Consider the following 27,261-nt stretch of genomic DNA (forward strand, 5'->3'; position numbering starts at 1 on the left):
AAAAAGAAAAAAAAGAAGAAAAAAAAAGAAGAAAAAAAATACAGAAAATGAGTGTAAGGAAATGTTCGAGATACGTTTTATCAAGCCGATCCTTCTTCTCCGGTAAGATACGGTCGTATCGCGGTTGATACATCTTCGTTGAATGAGCGGCCGAGTGGAAAGGAAGATTCATTAAACGCGATCAATTAAAATGTTTATCTTAATCTTTGGGCCTTCTTTTCGTATGCGGTAACCTCGAAGCGATCGTATTGAGCCCTGCAAAATTCATATTATTTGCGATCTATTATAAACGAAATTATCTAACTTACTACCGGTCCGATGGCTGCATATTTCATACGGTTTTACAAATGTTCTGTTATCAATCTATATCATAAATTAACTTTGAGAAATGCACTGAAATAAATTCCCTTCTTCCTCGTACGTCATATCTTAACGAATCGAACGTTGGCTCGCGCCCGTAAATTGTGTAAATCAACTTTAAATTATGCATGCGCGTCATCGTCTTGACGTTTTAACGACACCACTTGAATTTTCCTCACGTTATCGTTTTTTATCTATCGACGACAAAGGTTCTAATGGCGGAATAAAAATTCAAACGCGACGTGTACTTATGGAATCAACAGGTGTGTCGAAGGAAACGAGGAAATTGCGTGCAAAATAAACTATAGGCCGGACAATGCGGCACGTTATTCGCGAAAATAATAATATCTTCGTTGGATGAGATTTAGTTGGAAAATATCACGAGATTCACGAACAACAAACATGTTTTTGCGATATTCTTAACAAATAGAAAAAAAAAAAGGAAAAAAATAGAAGTAAAAAAACAAACGACAAAAAAAAAATAGAAAATAACGTTAAACTCGATTATAAGTCTAGGCAGGATCGTACGTATCGTGATTAAAAGTCGAGTTTTATTTCTCTTTCGTTTTTAAAGCGTTTTGACGAATAGCACGCGCATCGGACATCGGGCGATTAGAAATTACGATCGAAGGACGCATGATTCATAATTCACACAGCATCGGCTTTAACACGTCGGGTATTCCTCGCGTCTGTTTTTAACTATTCTATCGATCTTTTGTATCTTTACAATTTCTTCAAAATTTTCGCAATTCCTTTGAATTCCTTATTTTCTCAGCCGTTAGTTCGTCGGTTTTTATGTTTATACAGCTTGTCCGGATAATTCGAATTTATGTGAATACTATAGAAAAGTTGGATTATTCAGAAAATACAAGAAAAAAGTTTTAACCTTAAGCTCCTCTTTCAAATTCTAAAACGATTCGTCATCTTTCTCGGTATCCTTTATACAGAAAGTTGCAAAACTCAAAACTCGTCAGGATAATTGCTTTAATCTGATTAACGAAATTCTTTGGCCTTTCTCGACCGTTTTTCAAAGAACTCGCTAGACGCGATTATTAATGGCGACGATTATCTCGAATTAGCTACAAACTTACAATATAATTTTAACGAATGCGATAATACGATTCGTAGTAAAGAGACGTGTAAACAATTATCTTATGAAATTATCCAACAACGTTCTCGTTGTTATCAATTTTCCTTTAAAAGCGTAATCGAATCACGTTATTCGACTCGGATAAATATTATTACTTATTTCTTTCGACGAGTAAATTGAATTGCCGTTCTCGCCTTCGTTCTTGTCGATCGAATTTGATCGATAATCCTTGTAGCTGATGAAATTATATATCTCTTACCACTTTGATCGTATTAACATCTTAATTTCCTTTCGCAAAAAAGTATATATACTTGAGTTTAAAACCCAAAATAAACTTGAAACGATTTTGTTGCAGAATGTTAATTCTCTGCTCTCACATAGAAATAATACAAAGGAGTTAATAAAAATGAAATTTTATTTGCGTTAATATTCTGGTGGATCCGTTAGACGTACCAGAGTCAGTTTGTATATGTAAGCTTTAACGTGCAACGAAGTGCACCAAGGGCGATACGAAGAGTCGGAGAAAAAAAAAAGGAAGGTTAGACGGGGCTTAAGGAGAGGTAGGGTAAATGCAGATAACAAGCCACCCCGAAGGCTTGCCGTTATATGTATGTATGTATGTATGTATGTATGTATGTATGTATATATGTACCGAGCGGCGAAAGAGCGAGCGAATAATTTCAAAGAAGATAGGCCAGAGGGTACGGATTCTCTCTATTTCTATTTCTTTTTCCACGCTGTAACTAAATACTTGTGGCTTTTCGCAAAGGGCTTCACCCTAATAAAATTTTCAACGAGATTTTATATCACGCGATTCTCGTAAAGAAAAGAAAAGAAAATAAGAGCAAAAGAAAATTGCTATCGACCGTACATAATCAAGTGAGATTCGATAGTTTTTGTAGACTCGATTCGAAGTAATATTCATTTCTGTTTAAGAATTAAAGGAAGAGAGAGAGAGAGAGAGAGAGGAGTAATAAGTATTTAGTTATAAATAGAAAGGTAGAATGTTCGTGTAGTAAGGGATTGAGGAAGGGAGACTAATAATACTGATCCCATTGCAAGCTTTAAAGGCTTAAGTCCTTGCTAAGTGCCGAGTAATGAATATGCTAACGCGTGCCGAGTGTGCGAGAGGAAAGCTTTGCACTCTGTATCGGGTTCAAGCACCTTTCTAGGCGTGTACTACACGGATCTTATGGTGCAAAGATATCGATACGTTCTTACGAGAAATTCGACCTCTTTCTCTTCCTCTCGTGCAAAAGAAAATTTATCGATCGGAAGAATAAGAAAGCAGCCCGATTGGATTTCCAGAGAGGAGTTTCTAGACGCATTAAGCTCCCTCGAATGTAACGAAGAAGCGACGTTGCTTATCGGTACCTTAGAGAATTCAATTTCTCTACGACATTTAATTAATGCGAAATAATAGCTCGCCGAGACACGACGATGTCTTTCTTCTTCTTCTTCTTCTTCTTCTTCTTCTTCTTCTTCTTCTCCTTCATACTCTTCTTCTTGTTCCGCGCGAAGGATGAATCAAGTTTCGATAGAGTCCAAGGGAAATGTCATTTGGGAATCGACATCGAATATCGAAGCACCTACTAACGATATTAAAGGGCTCGTTGTTCTACCCTATTATCGAATGGAGAAACTTCATTTGGAGTTATCCTTGACGATCTAATATCGCGTAAAATCTCGAGGCGGAGATATTCGAAGCTTTTGAGAGAACGGAAGAGTCGCCCGAGGGCCGAAAGCTTCCGAAGGGAGACCGCGAAGGTCTCCGATTGCTGACCGATACTGCTGTTTGAGAAGCAACCCTTGCCCGAGGGTGCCACTGTGGTTTGAGTAAACACAGGGCGAACGTTATCGGGGGGGAATGGATACGTCGTTCGTAACCTATCGTTCTAGTATGATCGCGCGTGCTACGCAAATAAGAGGGGAATTTCTAATATCGCTGGACGTGGTGAGTATCTTCTCTCTCTCTCCCCCTCAGTCACTTTCCCTCTTCCTCTTTCTCTCTCTCTCTCTCTCTCTCTCTCTATCTCTATCTCTATCTCTTAGCGGCACGCGCATGTCTCTCCTGTGTTACAAGTCTGTCAATTAATTTTTTTTCCTTTTTTCATTTTTTTTTTGTTTTACCTACTTTGTAAAAGTACGAAGAGACAGGATAGACAAACGAAATAGGAAATTAAACGTTTTGTTATTTCCTCGTCTCATTTGTGAACGAGAATAAAGAGGTCCTTTTTGCTTGCTCTCGTAATTAACAACATTCTATTCTAGCAATTCATAGTCCTCCTCCAACCTCCTTTTCCTTTCTTTTTCGTCTATTCTTCTGTTTCGAGAATAAGAAGAGAAAACTCGCTTCTTCTTGGAGCTTGTGCTCACTCGCCGGTGTGTCTCTTGGATGGCATATAAAACACGCGCGCGAGCGCACGCGAGAGAGAGAGAGAGAGAGAGAGAGAGGAGAGAGAGAAAGAGAGAGAGAGAGTGTCGTGCCGAGAGGGTCTCTGCGCGTGCTCTCGCCGTCGAGATAACGAACAGTCTGTATTCTCGTTAGCAGTCATGGCAGTCGTTAAGATAACAACGAGACACGACACTCACCGCGAACCGAGCCACGGCACGAAAAGAAGATTTAAGGTCGTCTTAGGACGGCATAACTTTCATAAATTAGTCCTAGACGTTCGAAGGCGTTCGCTATGGACAGAGAACTGTTCTTTTCTCGCGTGGGTCGCCGCCAGCCCTTAAAACGACGTTCGTATAAATTAATATGCTTACGACCGAATTTTCTTCCTCGCCGTACCACGTCGGACTCGTTCCTTTCTATATTCTTTTTTTTTTTCCCCCACTTTTCTTTCTATTTCTCTTTTTGCGATGGAATCGATCGTAAAAGCTGTTCTCTCTCTCTCCCTTTCTGTAAAAGGATCGACATCAGAGAAAGAGAGAGAGAGAGTGAGAGATAATAAACGAGTATATGAAATAGCATGGAAATAATAAACGTAAACGGATAGTAAAATACTAATAACAATAATAATAATAATAATAATAATAATAGTAATAATAATAATAATGAACGCTAGTCAAGATAAGAGCGACGCGAGATAAACCATAAATATCATTGAAACGATCGACGTATTCATCATTTCTATTTTACCGCGTCACGCGAGATTCAACGATCTAATGTTGGTTGTTGGAGATATATCGGAAGAAGGGCGAATTAATCACGCTCAGGTAATTCGAATCCGAGGATCGACCGCGAATTAATCCGACGTAGAACAACGCCGTGTTTTTCTCCGATACGCGTACCATTAATTACTACTACGATCGGTCAATGGATTTGCGATTCGGTCAAGTGAAAATTGTACGTAACGAGGACCGAAACTGATTGAATTTGTCTTAAGTATTTTACGTGCGTTAAAAACCGATTAAAAACTATTATCGGATTCGTTTTTAATTAACACGAATTACTCTTTCGAAGTAATGATACGAGCGACGATAACGATATTACGAAAATTTTTTCAATTACGTATAATTTCCTTAAGATGCGATAATATCATTTAAAAGTCTCATTTGGTAAAAGACGAAAAGAAAAAAAAGAAAATTAAAAACGAAAATGATAAATAGAAAATAGAAAAATAGAAAGATGAAAAGGAAGAGAGCGGTGGCAGATGCATCGAATCGCTCGAAGCATCTATGTTTAACTATCTGTATCCTTTCGTTTCTTCTTCTTTACCCTGTCTATTTGAAATTTGCCCATTTGTAATTCTCCCGAATAGGCTGATAGAATAGGAAAGATCGCGGATGAAGGATTTCTTTTTTCTAAGTAAAATCATCGGTATAGATCATGGGACGATCTTTGCGAGAGGACGTTCGTCCTCTTTTGCTAATTTATTTATCGTACGAAGAAAGGAACATGGAGAGAGTGACAGAGAGAGAGAGAGAGAGAGAGAGGGAGAGAGAGAGAGAGAGAGAAAGATGAGAAGGAGTTTCATGGACAACAAATCTACCGTATTACAATGGCGCCGTGTACATCGCGAAATATATAAGCATCTCTCTCTCTCTCTCTCTCTCTCTTCTCATGTAGATATATATGTGCATGCATATATGCATGTATGCATTGGCGTGGCATGCAATGGCACGACAGGAGGAGAAGAAAGAGAACGACGACAACGACAACGATTCTGTCCTTCGTGGTACGAGTCTATGTATACAACACGAGGAAGGAGAGAGCGTGAATATGTCGGCGTGCTTTCTCGCGCCCGCTGGAGAGAGCGAAATAGAGAGAGAAAGAGAAAGCGATAGAGATAGAGATAGAGATAGAGATAGAGATAGAGATAGAGATAGAGATAGAGAGAGATAGAGAGAGAGAGAGAGAGAGATCGTTATCCCAGCGGCGGTTTGTGGGCCTAGACAAACGTACATAAATTGAATGCACTGAGATTAGGGGGTTGCTCAGCTGGTAACCACTTTGTAACAGTACCGAGAAACGACTGAGACGAATGGTAATAGTCCCTCGGTCTCCCTCTCTCTCTTTCTCTCTCTCTCTCTCTCTCTCTGTCTATCTGTCTGTCTGTCTGTCTGACTGTCTATCTATCTATCTATTTCTCTCTTTCTCCTGATGTCGAGTCCGCCGAGAAAAGGTACGCGTTTTCGATTCCTCGATGAATTCTCATTCTCTTAAGCTTTCGTTTTATCTCGATAGTTCATCTACGAGATTTAACGATCGACAATGTACGAGTCAGCTAATTATTCCTTTCTTAGTTTAGAAATGTTTTCTTAATTTTATCGAAATATTTTTCATTGAAACGTTTTTCAAATTATTATTATTATTATTATTATTATTATTATTGAGAGACAGCGATTGCACAACTTACATGCCATCCAAGTATGCCAACCCACTTACTTGTAATGTGCATACAACATATTCATATGATGTGTTATAGGCATTCTTGTGTGTCGGGTACACACGTTGTTTTGCTCATAAGAGAAAAATGTATAAGCTAATGGAATGAATAAATGGAGGAAAATGATCGGGGAACGGCCGAGTAAATCGTATTGTCGTTCCTCTGTACTGTTGTTCGCGCATAACGGTTAAGCGTCTCAAGGATTATGCTAATGCGATCGCGGGCGATCGTGATTAAGCTCGCCGGTAATTTCGATGTTCGCAAGCGTGCGATTTCCACGATTAGTCCATGGGGAATTGGAGGAAGTGAAGTGAAGGGAAGGAAAGGGAAGAGAAGGGAGAGGAAAGGAGAGGTGGGGGACGTGGAAGGGTGAACGTGGAAAAAGGGAGAGAGAGGTAGGGAGAATTGCCGGTCGTTGGATTTACATGTAAGCATTGTCTCTGGAGTGTACTTACGTTTGCAGGCCTTGCGATGCGTGATCGGCCTCGCCGGATCCCTGTAGTAACCTTCTCGGCAATAATGACAGTGCCTTCCTGCTGTAAAATGCCGGCACTGCAGGCAAACGCCTCCGCTGACACGGCCCGACAGCTTGTAAAGTTCCATGTTGAATCTGCACTTTCTCGCGTGGAGATTGCAGTTGCACTCTGTAACAGGGCCAAGTCGTTCTTATTTACCGATTAATGCAATTGTTTCGCGTTATCGAGATAGTCAGGTTTAGAAAGAGGAGAAGAGAGAAAAAGAAAAAGAGACCGAGAGAGAGAGAGAGAGAGAGAGAGAGAATTTCGGTTCTTTTCGTCGTCCCTCAATGGCATTAAAAATTGTTATCAAAGGGAATAATTGCATGTTGGGAAAGGAAAATTTTCAATTGGTCGATTCGTTCATTAATATTACTAAACTTCTTGGAAAGTACAAAACGGCGAGACTCTCTTTTTCTCCTACTTATTGGGATAATTAGTCTCGAGTTTATTCATTCGGGAGGTGAAGGAGCGAGAAAAGAGAGAGAGGAAAAAGAAAGGAGAGAGAGAGAAAGTTAGTTCAAGGGTCATTCGCATTAACGAACGACGACAATTTCTTCGGATTCACTTAGTGGAAATATATTTTTTCTCTCTCTCTCTCTTTCTTTCTCTTTTTTATACGAGCGACGGCAGCATCACCAACTTTTTGTATTTTCTCTCTCTCTCTCTCTCTCTCTCTCTCTTTTTTCTTTTTTTTTTCTTTTTTACAGATTCTTATGCGAGCGTAAGAGAGGAAGAAAAAAGGAAAGAAAGAAAAAGGAAAAGAAAAAGAGATAGATAGAAACGTTGAACGTCGTCTCATTGATCGCTTCGCGTCCATTGAATTCTGAAGGAGGAAAAGAGGAGAAAAAGGAGAGTGTGGGTTCGAAAAGAAGAATTCGTGCCGTAACTTCCCTCGTTCGTCTCCTCGAGAGCACGATACTCCGACGTTCTTCTTCGTGACTTCTTGAAAATAACGGAATAATTGAAAGACAAGTATGAAGCTACGTAGGTAGGCACCGATGAAGCAATGGAGAAAAAGAAAAAAGAAAAAAAAAAAAAAGAAAGGATAGAGAAAAAGAGAGAAAAGATGTATAGAGAATAGCATCAGGAAGGGTTTGCAATTTTTACGACCCTTTTACACCAAGTTCTCTTCCATCTTTCTTTCTCTCTCTCAGAGAAGAAAAAGAAGAAGAAGAAGAAGAAGAAGAAGAATCTTCTCGACCCAATAATTCGAACCAGGAAGAAAAGATATCTAGCTATGTATCTACGTGCATTGAACAGCTTTGTTCGAGCTTCTTGTTAACGTTTTACCGTTTTTTTTGTCTTCATTCTTCCTCTCTCTCTCTCTCTCTCTCTCTCTCTCTCTCTTTCTGTTTTATTTCTAATCTCTCACGTGTGTTTTAACTTCACACGTTTTCGAGCATCGTAGAATATCGTCGATTACATCACGAACATTCTAAGAAATAAATTTGTTCGATTCGCCTCCGAATTCTCCGATAACTCCATTCTCGTTTCCTTTTTATTTGGCTCTCAAGGCCCCTTCTTTTCGAACGAGCGCGCCTGTATCAATTCGAATTGATTTTTATTGACCGCAATTCGCTCTATCGCGCTTCGACGTTAGAAAATAAGGAGAGAGAACATCGAAATAAAGTAGAAATCGAGATAGGCGAATCTTCCCTCTTTCCGGATAAATCGTTAGCGTTGGAAGTGCGCGTCGCTTGTCGAATCGAAATCGAATTATCTCTCGCTTCTTTTCCTTACCCTCGTTATTGCTTCTGTCTGTCTGTCTGTCTGTTCTCTTTCGTATTGTCGATCGTTCGAGATTCCGTTAAAAAAAACGAAAAATGAAAGAGAAAAACTAAAAGGAAAGGCGAAGAAAAAAAAGAAGAAGAAAATAAAAAAAAAAAAAAAAAAAAAAGAAAGAAGGGGAAAAATAGTAGAAACTTTTATTGTATCTTGTTGTTGAAAGTTGCGATCACAATCTCGTAAATCTATTATAAAGTATTCGACGTTTGTAAAAAAAGGATGAAACGATCGGCTGTAACTATAGCGTTTCATTGATATATGATGTGTATATATATATATATATATATATAGTGAGACAAGTATGTTCGTCAAACATCTTGCGAGCATGAAGGTGAGCATCGAGAAGAGAATGGCTAAGGAAAAAGGTGTAGTTGAGAGTTTCTCTAGGAGAGCGTGCATCGGGTCGATCAGATAACCACGAGATAGTTAATAACCTCGTTCAGCCACCGTCTGAAATTCCACGATCGGTTCCTGTTATTAAGCTCTCCTGCCTCAGCCAGGCCGCGCCATGCCGCGCCATGCCGCGCCGCCTCTTCTTCGAGTTATTTTCGTAGCGAAGGCGATCGCTGCAATTAGAGATTAATCGTCGTTAGATCGGATCGTTGATCGGTATTTAAGATCACGACATTATCTCCTTCTATTTCTCTCTCTCTCTCTCTCTCTCTCTCTCTCTTTCTCTTTCTCTTTCTTCCTTTCGATTGTATCTTTTTTCGTGAAAGAGAAAAATCAACAGGTGGATTCTTCTTTGAATAACTCGGTGTTTCCATAAAGCGAATTTAACCTTTTGTAAAAATCGATATTTTTAATAGATATTTCATAATTATCGTATCAGTTAGAATCGATAAGTTGAGATAATTTATCTAATTTATTTCATGTAAGAAAGTTTAGAAAGTTCGGCAAGGAAAAAGATGAAAAAAGATCATTTAGAGTGGATCATTTTTGCATAGTTATATCTTCTCCCTTTTCTTCGGTGAATTTCTTCTAAAGAAGCTAAGATATTTCTCGCACCCTTTTCTTCTCCGACATTCGTCCTATCGCAGTCGCATCATTCTCTTCTCACTATCCCGAATCTCGTCAACTTAATCTCCAGCTCGTTTTGTACTAACGACTCGAAGTTTACCCTTTACGAAGAAACAAAAGGAAACACTATGGGGTGTACAAGGATCGTACGATGAGAAGAAGGCAAAAAAAAAACAAAAATAAAAAGTTGCAGGACATCGAAGGCGCATGCTCGACAGTTCGAACCTGTTTCAGGTTCAGGATATCGCGCTGAATCTTTCCTTCTCCTTTGATTTACGCTTTTTTTTTTCTTTTTTCTTTCGGCCAAATCCAAAGCAAGATCTTTCTTAAGTTAAACGTGACTTTTATTTCGTTGATCTTTTTCTTCATTTTCTTTTTTTTTCTTCTTTTCTTCTTCTTCTTCCTTCTCTTTTTCTTCTTCTTCTTCTTCTTCTTCTTATACGCAATTGCATCGTCCGATTTGCAATAATTTTTTTTCTACCTCGGTTTTCCTACGAGAACAATTTTATTCGACGTGAAAAATATATATATATATATATATATAGTTAGATCGTGTTCGTGACTAGAATCCAACTATAAACGCGAAGAAAAATAGGTGTGACAAGGATAGATACGTGATTCTCTCCAAAGCTGTCTGGGGTAAGCTTCGTGGTTAGATAAACTGCCTCGTGTGAGACTCAGTTTAACAGCTAAGAAAATTGCCAAATAATTTCTTTCGTTCTTTTTTGCTCTTATCCATCCAATCCAGACGCAAGTACGTAAGCACGCATCATCGTTCTTGAGAATTTTCGAAGGAAAATCGTGATTTTTATCTTGTTCGTTTCTTTTTTTCCTCTGTAAATAAGTTTAGCGATTCGACGGAGAAACGTGTTCACACGTAGAATATCTTGGAACTTTCTTCGTCGATATAAAATTCTCCTTAGATCGAGAATCCATGGAAAATTGTTGTTTCAAGTTGCATCGAGTTAAATTTATTAACTAAAATACTTGATAAGATCGAGGAGTCGCGCGCGTGCACGTGCCTGCGTTCTCAAGTTTATTGAAATCAGCATCGAGTTAAAATTTCAAGATAGGCATCGTGAAAGTACGTAGGGTAAAGCGGATAGTTAATGAACGAAGTAGATGCTTCATTCCTTGAGTAGAAATTTGCACGTAACAAGTGGATACTTAGAAGTAGAAGCTCTTAGCTTTGAGAGTATCTATCCATTATTTTTCGAGATACCCAAACTAACGTGGCAGATTTATCGATCCTTATTGTTATATCAATTTCTCATAAGATAAATGAGATGCTCTTACTTGAATGAAACGTAAGATACGCGTACATATATTCTTAAGTGCGTATGATCGTTAAAAAAAAGAAAAAAAAAGAAAAAAAGAAAAAGAGAGAAAGAGAGAGAGAGAGAGAGAGAGAGAGAGAGAGAGAGAGAAATAAAAAGAAAAAAATTGGCGCTATGCTCACGAAGGAAGTATCGTACTGAGAGGAGAGGCACCTCTCAGAAATTATAAAGAAGGTAGTAGTAACGTGCTATTAGCCATGTATACCGGAGAAATTATTCTCAGCTCTCGCAGGTGCTTCGTCCGTTTCCAATCACTTCGTCTCTCGATAATCGTGTACCACCAATCGGCCCTCTTGCCAGATGCGCGATAATTATCGTGGTAGGACGATAATCTCATTACAAAATTATAGCGTGACGAGACCGTTATATATCGCATCGAACGTCTTTTTGTTAATGAAGTATCGATCGGGATAGATCGATCTTCATTATCGAAAATCATTTCAAAGGGCCAACACAACTGCGAGAATATTGTTGTTTTTATTGTTAGTCTTTCTCTTTCTCTCTCTTTTTTCTTTTTCTTCCTTTTCTTTTTTTTTTTTTTTTTTAGTTTTTAGTTTTATTACTTCCATTTTTTTCCGTAAATAATATCGTCGCAGGTGCGTACTCCGTGTAGCCTTTTACTATCTTCGCAAAACCACCCACGCATGCGAAAATTCCGACGAAACGAGCGACCAAAGCGTTGGGGCATTAATAACTTTGAACCACGGTGGTAGCGGGGCGAGGGGTTGGCGGCGGATAACAGGAATACTTTTTTACTTCGTTTGTTTCTTCGCGCTTCTCGAAGGGATCGAGAAAGTGAAAGGGGAAAGGAGAAACGAGCGGTAGTGCCATTACAAGGAATATTAATTATCAATAACGGCCGTTCTAAGTTTCTTCGAGAGAGAGAGAGAGAGAGAGAGAGAGAGAGAGAGAGAGAGAGAGAGAGAGAGAAAGAGAAGAGAAGAAAAGAGAAGAGAAGAGATAGGAACGGATCGTATCCGAAAGGGTATTGAATTCTTCGACAATTAAATTACACGTTAAAATTCGTAAGACTTATACATGGGAATTTATTTGTGAAAAATTATTAAATTGGACCACTTACACGAGAGACGAGACGAGATACCAATAGATATCTATACTTGTTCCTTTTCTTTTTATCATTATTATTGTTATTATCATCTATTTAGCTTTCTTTTTCCCCGGAAGGCAAAGTTTCTATGAAAAACTTCTGAAGGAATTTCGTAATCTCAAGGATCGTAAGGGAAAGCATGATAAATTGGGTGAATCCTCGAGGGGGCCCCAATTTGTTCACTTTTCTCACGCTCGCGATAAAATTCTTTGGGCGAGTAAGTATCTAACCTGTTTAAAGCGACCCACTAATTCTTTATTCTCTCTTGAACGTTCTCGCTCGAGGAAAGGTGGAGGAAGATGCTTTCGATTAATTATTCCGTGAGCGTCGGAGCCAACTCGAAATTAAAATCGGTTCGTTAACCGGTACTACGTGGAATTTTTTCTTAATTCGTGGGACCGTTCGAGCTACCGATTACCATCCCTTTGCGTACCTCCTACGAAAAGAAAAGGATCTCTCTTCGCTCTTCTATGATTCTAATGAGGCGCCGGGGAAAAGAAGAAAAAAAAAAAAAAAAAGAGAGAAAAAAAAGAACGAACGGATCCTTAGAAAACTTTATGGCGCTACCGTAGAGTTTATTTCGATTTAACCTCTTCGTAAATTCAACGAAAATCAGTGATCGTGCTCGATAGGTTTAAGTCGATGTCCGTTGACTGTCAACGAGTTACGAGGGATTTTACGCGATGGACATTAAAGTACCGAAATGTGACTTTTCGATCGGAATTTTATTGCTCGAGAACAGATTTTTATCGGGATCATTAGATCTAACGGCCTAGCTTGATCGTTCCTTTCTACTTTCTCGTACGATAACAACGTTTCTTTTTTTTTTTTTTTTTTTTTTTTTTTTTTTCTTTCAACTTGTATCGATTATATCTCAACGACAAGTTCTTAATGTCTCTTAATCTTACGCGCATAAATTTTTACTCTTCAATTAACGTCACTCTTCAATTAAGCTCATCCTTGTCGTCTTAGTATCTTCCGCGGTCCATAAAGTAGAAGCGAAAAAATGGCCAACTCTCTTCAAAGACACACAGAGTGGGTGAGAGAGAGAGAGAGAGAGAGAGAGAGAGAGCAGCGTGCTTGTGCACTTAGCCACCTTAAACGGATTACTCGGCGCATATCTTGCTGCTTTTCGTTGAAATGGAGAACGGTGTTGTGCTAGCTGTGCCTAGACTAATTCAATCTCGAACCACCATCCAGACAACGTTTCCCCATGGATCCGTCATACTCATATGTATCTACGTATCCACCAAGGACGCATAATTGATCGAGTTACATCGCTCGTATGAGTCAGTAATGACGTTCTCTAACGAAGAACGAGAGTGCTTGCTTCATCAATGAGAGATTTCTAGTTCTTATAATTTCCTTTCTCTTTAAATGCTTATCTTTGACGAATCAACGAGATAGAGAAAAAGAGAGAGAGAGAGAGAGAGATCGATTTCTAATCTATCAATTCTCTCGAAACGAGGCTAACGAATGAAATTCGAAATTCTTCATTATTTTTTCTTTAAATACCCGTCAAATTTTAGCGCACTAAGGTTAACCTATCTTACCGTAGACTGTCAAATATTTGATTGTCAGATCGTTATCGTTATTAAAGTCTGGGAATAATAGGATTTCTTTTTTTTTTATTTTTTTTCTTAAACTCCTTCGTTGATACCTGACTCGGGTCGCGGCGGGTTGCCTTTGAAATCTAGAAGGATAACTCCTAACTGTACACCTTTTTCATCTAGTCAGTCGAACCGTGAAACACACGCCACGTAGTCGTCGTCGCGTCGTGTCGTGTCGTGTCGTGTCGTTTCTAACGAGCTTGAATTTAATGACAGTCTTCCGGAGTTCTCTTGGAAAGTTAAAAGCCTTTTTCATTTTTCTTTTTTCTTTTTTTTTTTTTTTCTTTTCCAAGAGATCTTTTTTTTTTTCTTTTTTTTTTTTATTTTATTTATGCGACAAGCATTCGTCGTCGTGCGTTTTCACGTCGATGAATCCTTGCAAAATACAGTATTATTTCAACTTAGTGCTTATCCACACGAAATATAATTCAAATTTAAATGGAACTGGTATATGTGTATAGGTGATACGAGGAAAGAAATAAAGATCACGGTCATTATACGTATTAACTGCAGCTTACACAAATTGGAATGCGGTCGAATGGAAAGGGCTCGAAAGAGAAGAAGATCCGTTCGTCGGTAGGACAATTAACCTTTGGGTCAGCTGTCGGCAGCACACGGCGAAGTCGCTTTTCGTTCGGGGATTTCTGCTCGTGCCTTTCGAGAAGGTTATCCGGTTCGTTTCGATGTTATAGGACGAAAAGGGTTCGGAGTCGATTAGCTAATCTGAGAAATAGGGATGGACGTTCGAAAGAAATCAACGATCGAGATTTCATTAGAGATATTTTCATCGATGATGATGATAATGATGATGATGATGATAAAAAAAGAGAAGGAGAAGAAAGAAAAGAAAAAAGAAAAAGGAAAAAAAAAAAGAAGTAAACAAGATCGATCGAAGATACGACACGAGATTTTGAAATCTACCCTGTGTCTTTGAGATTAGCCGTGTAAATAAAAACAGAAAGGACGAAGAAAGGGCGTTACAGGGCTTACAAATTGGTCGGTGTTGGGGGTTGGGAAGGAGAAGAATGAGAAGAAGTGGCTATCGTTAAGCCATGCTCGCCAGAGTAGGATTGCGCGCGTACAAACGCGTTCTCTAACGTTTACGATTTTATTTCATTCGACGTATTATTAGCTCTGTATTATTGTCGAGGGACGACGATTTTAAAAAAAAATTAAATACATACATACATACATACAAAAAAAAAACCATCCTTCGTAATATCAATTTTCGAAAGATTTACAAACTCCATTCGGCAAACAAACAAATACTTTCGTGATTTTTAAATAAAAGTATCTTCATCGTTATTCTCATCGATTGAACGATCTTAAGATCGTTATCGTTGACGATATCTTCGTAAGGTTTCTTTGGTGAAGCTTAGGAGTCTTACATATGCAAACTCGTTAACAAGCGCCGGCAATAAACCGCATTTGTCGCGGTTTTAAAATGGCTTTGTCGTTGACTTTAACGTCTTCTGTCCATCTCTTTCTCTCTCTCTCTCTCTCTCTCTCTCTCTTTTCGACGACGTTGGTATTTCTTCGATCCTTTCTACTATCCTCCTCTCATCGACTCTAGTCTTGGTGTCGCGTGCTATTTTGCAACATAGCTTCGACGACTCCATGCTCTTTCTCGTCGTTTTCTATAGAAGATATCCTCGCGACGTTACTTCGAAGGAACGAAATACAAAATAATAAGAATGAAAGAGAAAGAGCAAGAAAAAGAGAGAGAGAGAGAGAGAGACAGAGAGAGAGAGAGAGAGAGAGAGAGAACGAAGAGATATAACTTCTCTATCTATTCATCTATAAAAGATCTAAGCGACGAAACACCCACGGAAGCGTTTTAAAGTCGCGAGAATGCCGTACGAAGCACCGGTTAGGAAGATTATCGACGAACGAGCATGGATAAAATTTGCGGTAAAACTCTTAGGTTACTTCTACAGGCTCGATACGTACGCGTGTATACAAGTACGATATGTACGTATCTATCTATCCATCTACGTAGATATAGCTTATGCATTCGGGAAAGCGTAAATTTACGAGCCAATAAATTATCTCGGCGCGCCTATCGCGACGCCGAACGCTCGCAAAACCCTAACGAGGCGTTAACGCTGTCGCGAGCGCCCGTCTACGCGCGCGACGTTAATGAGACGACGAGCTGGGGATCTGTGAAAACGACGCTGTCCCGCTCAAAATATATCGAAGGCTCGAACATCTTCTCAATGGCCGAATGGATGTTTCTTAAAGAAAAAGAAATAGAGAGAAAGAGAGAGAGAGAGAGAGAGAGAGAGACCACCGTGATCTTAACCATGACGATAAAATTTTTCAAAGAAGATCTCTCGCATATAAGTATATTTTATTTCTTTTTTTCTTCTTTTTTTTTTGTTTTTTTTTTTTTGTTTTTTTTTATTGAAAACTTATCGACGTTCATTTAGCCGTTCCCATAGTAAATCACTTTACGAATATTTATCAAATTCCCAAGAGAGGGAATCATGCCAACTTTCTCCTAGTTGTCCCTTTAGCTTCTATGCAAAGCTGCCAAAGAGATTAAATAACTCCCTTGATTAACGTTACGTTGGAAGGATATACTCGTGGGATATTCGAAGAACTCCTTAAATAAGGATTATACTCGCAAGAGGGTCCTTAGAACTTACGAAGAAATTCTCTCCTAGTTGTAGGAGAACACCGTCTATCTTTCTTTTTTTTTCTTTTTTTTTTTCCTCCCTTCTTTATGCTCTTGAAACAACTGTACGAGATAGATTAAAGAGAGACGTAAGGTCAAAACTATCTGAGGAATTCCTCGAGCGACAAATTACCTTGCAGCGAGTTAACGTTTAACCACCCTTCCTACGTCCCATTCTCTTTTTCACCCCCTCTTATATTTCGGCGTACGTGCGTTACACGTTGATCATTACTGTAGATTCTAAAGGGAACACGAGCACTCGAGAGAGCTAGAGAGAGCTAGAGAGAGAGAGAGAGGGAGAGAGGGAGAGGGAGCTTCCATGAGTATAATCGAATCCAAGTAAGCTCGAGACACCGCCAATAAATCTCTTCTCTCAGAGATATACGGAAAAAGCTCGCGAAACATGCTAGGTATGCCTTGTGAAGGACTTCTTCTGTCATTCGAAAATGTGAAAATCGTTTTACTGTGAGGATCCCTTTTCTTTCTCTTTCTTCTCTTTCTCTTTCTCTCTTTTTCTTTCTCTTTCTCAGTCATGCACGAATACGTATAGAGAAGGGGTTGAGGTAATGGGTGCCACGAAGAGCGCTATAAACGACGCGACATAGCCGTCGACGGTTGTTCGCCATTCTCATTACAAATGGTCTCATCCGTAGACACGTGTTTGTTTATGTCGCCATCAGTCGTAGCAGCAGCAGCAGCAGCACCAGCACCAGCAGTACCAATACTACCACCATCACCACCACCACTATCATCATCACCAGCACCAGTAACAGCAGCAGCATCGTTGTGCTACCAAGCTTGGAGCACTTACCGTAAATGTATTCCCCTAACAGTGGTGTTGCTGTTGCTGGCTACGTTATACATGGCCCAAGAGAAAGAGAGAGAGAGAGAGAGAGAGAGAGAGAGAGAGAAAGGAATGGAACAACTTTACTATCCAACCTATCTCCACCATTGCGAGTAGCACGAACCTTTTCTCATGGTCGCATGTATATTACCCAAGGTGGCTTACTCGTTATACATCACTAAACGAGTCTTGAATATTTAGGTTTACTAGCACTTCCGGGAAAAGCAAAAGATTTCTATTCTTTCGATCATAATTTTCAGGATTAGAATCGAACAAATTTTACTCTTAATCGTATCGCTCGTATCGTTTTATTGAAAGAGAAAGAGAGAGAGAGAGAGAGAGAGAGAGAGAGAGAGAGAGAGATAAAATCGATGTGAAAAAGCGGTTCGAGACAAAGGAGAGTAATAAAAAATAACAAGGTCATTCTGGAAAATGTGTGCGATGGAAGGGTAAAATCTGCCCCTTTTATTCGACCCTTTAAGCCGACGTGCCGTGCGTGTTCTACGGTACGATTCTGGCAAACTGGTTGGTTAAATGGCCTGGAATCTGGAATTGGCTCGTGTTTCTTTCTCTCTGCCTCTACTCCTCCTCCTTCTCTCTCTCTCTCCCTCTCTCTCTCTCTCTCTCTCTCTCTCTCCAGTTTGAAATCGTTCCTTAATTCAATTCGTAAGAACCCACGAAACTCTCCAAGAGCTCTCCTCGCGTTTCGAAGGAACACTTGGACGATCTAGGAACATACGTTGCCTTGTAAAGGACCTTTGTCATAAAGATCCCCGATTCCCGCATAGAAATAGTTCCTCTTTGTTGTATTCGAGAATGATCGTTCGAATTAATAAAGGATCGATCGAGAAGGATTTATAAAGGATATTGATAGAGCTTGGGGAACTCTCGTAACGTCCGTTTTCTATTTGTTATAAAACAAGTTTTCATACGAAGACAAAATCTTATCGAAGACATCGGAACAAATGTTTGCTTGAAAATAACTAAGAGGAGACGTCTATATAAGAGCTCGTGTTTTGTGTGCACGTTCTATGATTACGCGAGCGCACGTGTGTGTCGTTCGTAAATGCACGTATATACGCCTTCCTAGATAAACACGTTGCACTCGAATTATAACGTAGCGCGAAGGAGCGTTACGTCGATGGCCGAGCGCGATTTGAGAGCTCGAGTACACACCTTCTCTCTTTATGTGCTTAGGTTTTGTAAAGCTGGATAGAGAGAGAGAGAGAGAGAGAGAGAGAGAGAGAGAGAGAGAGAGAGAGAGCACGTGTTTGATCATTTCCCAAGAGCTGACAGAGAAAACAAAAGCGTCGAACGAAAGGACGCGTGGGCGACCATTTCGTTCTTCTCCATCGGCTCTATGGTTTACACGATAACGAATTCCTCAAGTACCTCTCTCTCTCTCTCTCTCTCTCTCTCTCTCTCTCTCTCTCTCTCTCTCTCTCTCTCTCTGTCTTTAATGGTAATTTTCGAATTTATCCGACGTATATATTAATTTTTTTGAATTTCTGCTTTATGTAAAAACAATTTTATATACCGAAAGATGATTCTTTCCTTAATTATTACACACGTATATATGTATGTACGTAAGTGTGTATATATATCTGATCTCTCGATCGGTGATTTTACGAGAAAAAATGTTTGAAAGGAAATTTTAGATCCAGATTTAGATGGGATACTAGTAAACAGGTACCTCTCTCTCCCTCTATCTATCTCTATAAATTCGAGTATCGTCTCGATCTCGCTTGAGAGCCAGCCAAGGCTGTTTACCACGATGCGAGGGTGGGGATAGTATATACGGAAGCCATTCCGGCGAGAGTGGATAAACTGGAAATCGAAACGATCCATCGAGTATCCTTGGCATTCGTCCATTCATCCTCTCACGGCGAGAGCGAGCCAAGTGCCGTCGAACGTGCGAGTGGGATTTGCGCCGAGCGTCCACCGCCACCACCATCGTCTCTATCTCTATCTCTGTCTCTACCTCCGCCACCACCACCACCACCACCACCACCACCGTTGCCACCGCCACTGCCGCCGCCACCACCGCCGCCGCCGCCACCGCCACCGCCACCGCTGTCGCTGTCGGCTGCCTGGAGGGGAAGGCGTGGCTCGTATACATTTACGAACTTGTCTATCGGAGAACACGCGACAACCTATTTAATTAAGCCTCGCTAATTTTCATACTCGTAAGTACTTACTTACATTCGCACGCTCCTCTCTACGACGATCGTTTTCAAGATTATATTTCTTATGTTAGATATATATGCACGACCACTGATCATTATCACGAACGATTACGGTACTGTTATACAAAAAGAAAAAAAAAAGAAAAAAGAGAAAGAGGAAAACAAAAATAAGAAATCGTTCATCTAACTATAGAATAATTATCATTGTAAATCGGATAGATTGGATCACGCGTCGTGAATTCGTATATGTAATACAATTTTATAATCTTTTAGGAGATCCATAAAAATGGAATCGATTTTGTCCTTTGGTAATGCATCAAAATCTCTGACAGATATTTATAAATCGTTTTGAAGGGAGCTAAAACGCGCGACATGGTTGAAGAGATAATTGCGAGTCTTTACGATTCACGTTTAGTACTCATTAACTTAATGGAATTGGATCCCTTAATAAGAGATGTATAAGATCGTTTTCGCGCGCATATAATTGCTACCGGTATCGGTGAGAGAGGGAGAGAGACTCGCGAGTTCACCGGGTATATCATATTAAATTGCAAAGTATAAATCTGGGAAGAGGAAGAGAGAGAGAGAGAGAGAGAGAGAAGAAAAGATGGGGATGGAAACATATAAAATGAACAAGAGTAACAAGCGAAGAAAAACAAATCACTCGTCGTAAGGATCGAGCATCTTATCATGATCTTGCGAGACGATTCGAGAGAGAGAGAGAGAGAGAGAGAGAGAGAAAGGAGAAAATAAATAAATAAACATCGAGGAAAAATATTATCCCATCGGATATTAAATTTTGTAAAAACAAACAATCTCGGATGATCCTTTGTAAGGAAACTTTCGACGAAAGAAATAAATCATCATCGTGGATAGGCTTAAGATCACGTAAGATTCCAAATAATCATCACGTACATTATATGTGGGTCGAAGAAGGATGTCGAAGGGATCCGGTCGATCTAGTATCTTGGGTTAACGATCTTCTGTCTGAAGGAGGCACGTTTGGTAAAGAGAAAGATGAAATCAAACGAGAGAAAGAGAAAACGAAGGAACGCGATGCGAGTGGGTGGAAGGGAAAAGATGAAAAAAGAAAAATAAAAATAAAAAAAAATAAAAGGAAAAAAAAAAGTAGGTAAAAAAAGTGGGGGGTGGGAGATCATCACAAATTGGTTTCATTGTTCGGCTAATGAAAGCAATAACTTGCTGGGCGTGTCGTATCTCTTGCGTGTATCGTGTGCGTGCGTGCGTGTCTTTACGTGAGTGCGTGCGCGCGAGCGAACGACGAACGAACGAACGAACGAACGAACGAACGAACGAGCAAAAGAACGAGCGAGTAGAAGGGGTTGAATGCGTTGTGCGGTTCAGTGCGCACGCGTGCGAGGAACAGAGAGAGAGAGAGAGAGAAAGAGAGATAGTGGTAAAGGGAGAGGGATCTTGTGGCCGAATAATGTTACGCATCGATCATCCGCGTTTGCCAATTAACGAGGCGAGCCGTTATACCGTCGTTAGGACGTGCCGTATCTGTCCGTTCGCAGGGACACACGTCCTACTCGTTCCGTATTTTAAACGTCGCGCGACATATGGTTGCGCGCGCGCGCGCGCTCTCGCTCGCGCTCACGATGTCGTCGATGCGACATTTATGCAAATCTCGTGCTCGTCCTTTTCGTGAGCCGATTGAAAATGAACGTATCATTGTCTCTCCTTTCTACCATTTGTTATCAACTTTTTCATCTTTGCATTTACATCTCTCTATCTCTCTCTCTCTCTCTCTTTCTCAATACACTTTGTTTTTGTCGATTTGACTTTTTTTCTTTTTTTTCTCTTTTCATTTGTATTACTTTTAGAAGTTTCTGTCCCACCGCAGGGACGTACATACATTTAAAGTATTTTAGTATTTTGGTAAGGCAACGAGAACGAAACTGGCGTAGAAAATTTGTTAGTATTTCGAAGGCGATCGGTGCTCGCGGTATATCGCGGGTGGGCGTATCTTCGTTTATATTCGTGAGCCGGTTCCCGTTCGACGTTTTATTGCGAGGGTGAGGCAGTATATATAGTGTAACGCGTTGCACCACGTTCGCGAAATCTCGGGAGACGGAGAGAGAGAGGGAGAGAGAGAGAGAGAGAGAGAGAGAGAGAGAGAGAGAGAGAGAGAGAGAGAGAGAGAGAGAGAGAGCGAAGTTTGAATCGGACAAAGAGGGTTGCGCGTAGTAGGTGCACTTAGCGCCCCGCCGAAATGATTTATTCGACGTTTACTCGCGGGCTTTAACTCTCATTAAAATAACCGTTGGTATCTGCCGCTTTCCCCTTCCCTTCTCTTCTCCTTTCCTCTCTTCTCTTTTCTTTTTTACATCTTGTTCTTCTTGTCCTTCTTCTTCTTTTTTCGTTGTTGCAAAGGAAGCGAGAGCGATAGAAAAAGGGAGAGAGAGAGAGAGAGAGAGAGACAAAGCGACCGAAAATGGAACAGTCCGAGCGAAAATACGGCCACACGTCGGTCGTAAATACAAAGACGTTTCATTTTTTTCTCAAACTTTCCTTCTCTCTTCTTTCATAGGTATTATATTATCGAGCATGGGTGAAGTTTCTAATTTTAAGATTCCTCGACATCTCCGGCTATCGTATTACGCAATACAGAGTGCAGTAACGTGAGATGAAGGAAACGTCAGGGTAATTACGGAAGGAGAAAGGAAACGTGGTAGTGGATGGAGGGAGGGGGGAAGGATGAAAAAAGAAAAAAAAAATCAGTAACGATTCGCAATATAAGGTACTTCTATGTCGTCGTAGAATATGACGATCCGGTGCAACCCTCCGCGATATCGCTTTCACCGTAATTACTTCCCGTCTGCTCGCGTATCCGGCGTTCGCAGGTGCCGATGGAGGGAGGGAGGGAGAGAGAGAAAGAGAGAGAGAGAGAGAGAGAGAGAGAAAGAAAGAAAGAGAGAGAAGGGTGCATGGGTGAGAGGAGGAAGAACGTCTACGAAAGGGAAGAGAAAAGGATGTCTGAAAGAACACGCGTTATATGTTTGTGTGCGAGGGTGTACGTGAAAGAGAAAGAGAAAGAGAAAGAGAAAGAAGGAGGATGAGTATATTAGACCGCAGAGTCTAATACGTTATACGGCACACGTAGAAGCTCCTACGGCACCGTTCGAAGCACCCCTTCCTTCTTACCCTTATTCTATGCATTCTAGCTAGCTACTACACATGCATCTTCCATGTAGAATCGTTCTGACGTAATCTCTTGCACATCTATGTATATGTAAACCATAAGAAGAAGAAGAAGAGGAAGAGGTGGAGGTGGAGGAGAAAGAAGAAGCAGCAGCACGCACACAGTTTGACTAACACCGAGAGACACGTGGATCGGTAGACGTACGCTGCTCACGGGTTAACACAGACACTTCGGTGTGGTACATACGCGGGATAATAAATATCCTTCGTCCGAGTCAGCATCGGCTCTCTTGATCTTTCATAGCCGCTCGTAAAGCTCCTCGGGGAGGGCCGTAAAATTTGTCGGGTATTTGAGATATCCCGTAGTCCTTCACGAAAACCTTATCCTTCGCCCGAAAAGCATTTTCCTCTTTCTATCTCTCTCTCTTTTTCTCCGTGTCGCTGTTTCTTTTATCTATTGTTCTTTCCTTATTCCAAGTTCGTGATCCTTTCTTCCTCGCGCGAAAAATCTCGCGCGCACGATTTTTCACCCGGGACGAGATAAAGGAGAGAAAAGTCCTCGGTGTATAGTTGCACAATGGCGACGTGAGTATCGACGGACGAGGAAGAATACGAAGGAAAAGTTTATATTTATATAGTAACACGATACTTGTTAGTTTTATTTTCCAAAGGTGTTCCTTCTCTTTTTTTTTTTTTTTTTTGTAACTTACGTTCAATTGCATATTTCCTATGAGATAAATATCAAATTTTCTACGAGAGACTTTGGGAGACGAGACAAGATTAATTCGTCGAGACGTAGAGAGATAGGAAGAATTTCATTTGGACGAAAAGAGCAAAAGATGGTCTTTGCGAAAACGTGATCTTCTTCTTTTTCTCTTCTTTTTTTGCTTCCTTTTTTTCCTTTTTTCTTTCTTTTTTTCTTCATTTTGCCCTCTAGAAAAGCTACGACGGTAAGGTAGAATTACGCCGGTGCGGCTACCCTCTCATAGCTGGGGTACGGTTGGGAAATTAGCGAAGCTGGGCTAACTCCTACCCGGTGTTGGTGTTCGTAGGAGAGTAAAAGAGAGAAAAAGAGAGAGAGAGAGAGAGAGAGAGAGAGAGAGAAAGGATAAAAGGAAAAAAGAAAAGGTGGAGGGAGGGAGCACGGTGTGGAAAACGTTTCGACGAGAGTGCAGATTTGTCCCCGGGGTGTACTTACAAGGGATCTCCAGTCGAGAAAATCCAGGAAATTTGGACCCTCTCTTTCTCTTCCTCGGGCTCGCGTTTCTTTTCTACCCTTTTCCAAGCTTCGTCGAGGGTCCCCTTCGATGATAGTCGTCGCCGGCCTCGAAAATTCGACGAGAACGATCGAGTCGAGCGAGGCGCGGCCGATTACGTGACCAGAGTATATCGTACTTACTCGTCGTACGATAGCCGAGATATCGAGTCAAACGTTTTTCCCTTTTATCCGTGAAACGTTTTCGTAATTCTTCCATAGAACTCGTTCGGGACAATGTCCGCAAACATGTTTCTTCATTTTTTATTTCGCCATAATTTTAAGACTAAATTGCAGTTTTAATTCTCCGTAATTTAAGTTTCTGTTTTTTCTACTCTTTTTTCTTTCTTTTTTATCTTTTTCTTTTTTTTGAACGGAAAAAAATTGTAACAGGTAAGCACCTCGTCGAGTATCCAAAAAAAGAAAACAAAAAGAAAAAAAAAAAAAAAAAAGAAGAAAAAAGAAAAAAAAAGAAAAAAAAAGAAAAAAGAAAGAAAAAGAAAAGAATAGAATTTTTCAGGACAACCGAGAATAAATTAAAGATCGATGGTAGGGAATGCATGAATATATTCGAAAAAGCTCGGAAAGCTTCGATGGTTATCTAGACGGATAATCGTTTTCGACGTCCGGTAGCAGCGACAAATCTGTCGCCGAGTCAATATTCTCCACTCTCTTTCTCTCTTTCTCTCTCTCTCTCTCTCTCGCTTTCTCTCTATCTATCTATCTCACTTTTACGAAGCCGATTATTATCTCATTCTGTTAACTCTCGTAGCACATAATCGCCCGGAATAAATCAATCCTCGCAAGAGACCGTCTCGCCTCTGTCTCGTCGACCGCCCTTCGCTACCTGCTTCCTCTCCTATCTTATTTTCTTCCTTTCTCTATTTCACGCTCGTACACAGACGAATTTTCATCTATCCCTGAGTTTTGAGTTTAAATCTTTGGGAAGGAAAAACATAAGAAGGGAATTTACGGAAATCCCGTGTCACGAATTGTTTTGAAAAATCCAATGTGCTTAAGTGTCTACGTGTATACGTCTGCAAGTTTGTAAAAAGGAAATTCACTTGCAATTCACGAATGCGATTTTATCAAACATAAATCTCTCGACGATTCACGAAGAATAGTCGACCCCATACAAACATACACACACACACACACTCAGAGAAAGAGAGAGAGAGAGAGAGAATGTTGGTAGGGACGACATAAACTCGTCGTCGTCATCGGCTTTGCCGCGCAAATTTACAGAGCGAACGCGACCACGTAACGCGGCTTCTGACTCGTGCGGATCGACGGTATCTCGTGGCCGCATTTCGTGCTTTCGCATTAATTTCCCCACTCTCTTTCCGCTTATTCCTCTGTCCATCCATCTCTCTTCCATCTCTCTCTCTTTCTCTCTCCATCTTTCTCTCGCTCGCTCGCTTCTCGTAGAATTACGTAAGCAAAGAAATTTGGTCAGTATACAGACGAGACGCGCAACCCTAAAGAGAAAAGATAATTGAACGATCGCGTATATCATCGTCATTGGCTCGTTAGGCGATTGGTTGAATCGCTTTAAAGCGTTAGAAAGAATATAAACACGATTCAGGAGAGAAAGGAGAAGAGAGGTAAGAGGGGAGATCAAAAAGGAGAATGAGAGAATACGAAGGAGAGAGAGAGAGAGAGAGAGAGAAAGAGTGCGTGGTGCTGGCCGCGTTTGCACAGTAAATATATCAATGAATTTACGATCCGGCTTGATCCCTAATGGCCTCACAAACAGATCCTCGTCGGGGAATGTGTATATACCGTGCTTTCGCTCTCGGTGCATTAAGATCCCGGTTGGCCGAATTGCCGAGAATCGCGGCAAGGGTACGCGCCCGGAAAGATAAACCCGTTGGAAGCGAGGAGGCTCTTGTTAACCTTTTGGATCGCTAAAACGTTACTCTCGCTGTCGTCGTCCCAACGTGGATATCGTTATGAGACGAGACGAGACGAGACATTATGTATATATGAGAGAGAGAGAGAGAGAAAGAGAGAATTGTTGCAACAAGAGAAGCGACGAACACTCTCTTATAAAGATATAGATTTTCTTAAATCATAAGTTCGAAGATCGTTCGGGTCCGTTTGTTTAAAGCGATTTGGTTCGAATTTTATTACAGAAACTCCAAAAGCGTATCCCGAAGGGCCTATATATTCATTTCCGAAAGCTTTTCGTTCTTTTTTAAGTTCCGCCGCAAGCTAACGGGAAATCGTTTTCTCCATAGAAACGTGGAAAACGAAACGAAGCCCCCAAAGGGGAAAAGGAAAAGGTAAAAGACACGTGAACGCAAAGCTTCGGAGAGACGACGGGCATTAGCTTTTAGCGTGGCGCACAGTGGCCTGCTGGAAAAAGTGTGTATGAGATGGGAAAAGAGAAAAGAGTTGGGCGAGTAAAGTCCGAAAGAGAGTGAGAAAGAGAGATAGATAGAGAGGGACGAAAACGACGACTGGAAAAAGAAAGAGAGAAAGAGCGTAGAATCATTTGAAAATTGTCCTCGCCGTGCCATTAGTCGCCCGATGTCCTGAATTTTTTACCGTACCGGAGTTTTCGGCCCGTGCGGCAATTTAATTCGACCGAGAGAGATGGTAGCAGGATAAAAAGTATCTCTCTCTCTCTCTCTCTCTCTCTCTTTCTCTCTCTCTCTTTTTGCTTTCCAAGCTGCTCTTATGCTCGTTCCGTAACAATCAGGGGCAGAAGAGAGATGCTCCTCTCTCAAGAGTGTTCTTACGCTCTCTTCGTTTTTTCTCTCTCCATCTCTTTTCTTTTCCATATTTTTTGTCCTCTTTTTTTTCTTTTTTTAACGACGAAACTAAACCTCTACTCTTCGCGTTCGAAATTATTATTGCGCAATAAATTAACTGCATTCTTAGAAAGTGGCGGTGATAATTCTCAAAAAAAAAAGAAAAAAAAAAAAGAAAAAGAAAAGAAAAAACAAGAAAAAAGAAAAAAATCGACCTTCCTTGGACTTTTCCTTATCTATCTCTTCCAAACAGACCGAGAGTAAATCGATTCAAATGAGAAAGAGTAGAAATATAGCGCAGGAGAGCTTCACAAAGTAATTAAAATGGAAAACACTTAGAGACGAGAAGGGGTAGCCTAATCGCCGCCGTAAATTTCTACTCTCGGAGGTGGGCCCTTTCTCTATCGCAAGATTGAGAAATTTCGCCCTAACGCTACAAGGGTCGTCACTTTATCGCTCCGGGCCGCGTCCTTTCGAGTTTTCTCTTTTTTCCTTTTTCCTTCTTTTTTTTTTTTTTTTCATAACGCCTTCCCGCATAACTTCTTAGGATTACGATGTTCGAGATACGGCGGGGTGACGGATGAGGAGTCCGCTTCTCAATAGCCCTCTTCATCGAGATATATCGCCGCCGCCGAAACGCCAAAGAGGGCCCCGATCGATT

General features: G+C 40.6%; 1 protein-coding gene across 2 annotated transcripts in view; it reads right to left on the reverse strand.

The window, feature by feature from the left end:
- The window catches only part of LOC118445104 (netrin-1), a 110,046-nt gene that overhangs the window by 54,538 nt on the left and 28,247 nt on the right, over window positions 1–27,261 (reverse strand). For both annotated transcript variants that reach the window (XM_035874091.2, XM_035874090.2), the window contains exon 2: window positions 6,798–6,986. In XM_035874091.2, the coding sequence (XP_035729984.1) occupies window positions 6,798–6,986 (189 nt within the window). The remainder of the gene's footprint in view (window positions 1–6,797; window positions 6,987–27,261) is intronic.

Source organism: Vespa mandarinia, chromosome 3 (genome assembly GCF_050613455.1).
Source record: "Vespa mandarinia isolate Hongniang chromosome 3, ASM5061345v1, whole genome shotgun sequence".
NCBI classification, from domain to species: domain Eukaryota; kingdom Metazoa; phylum Arthropoda; class Insecta; order Hymenoptera; family Vespidae; genus Vespa; species Vespa mandarinia.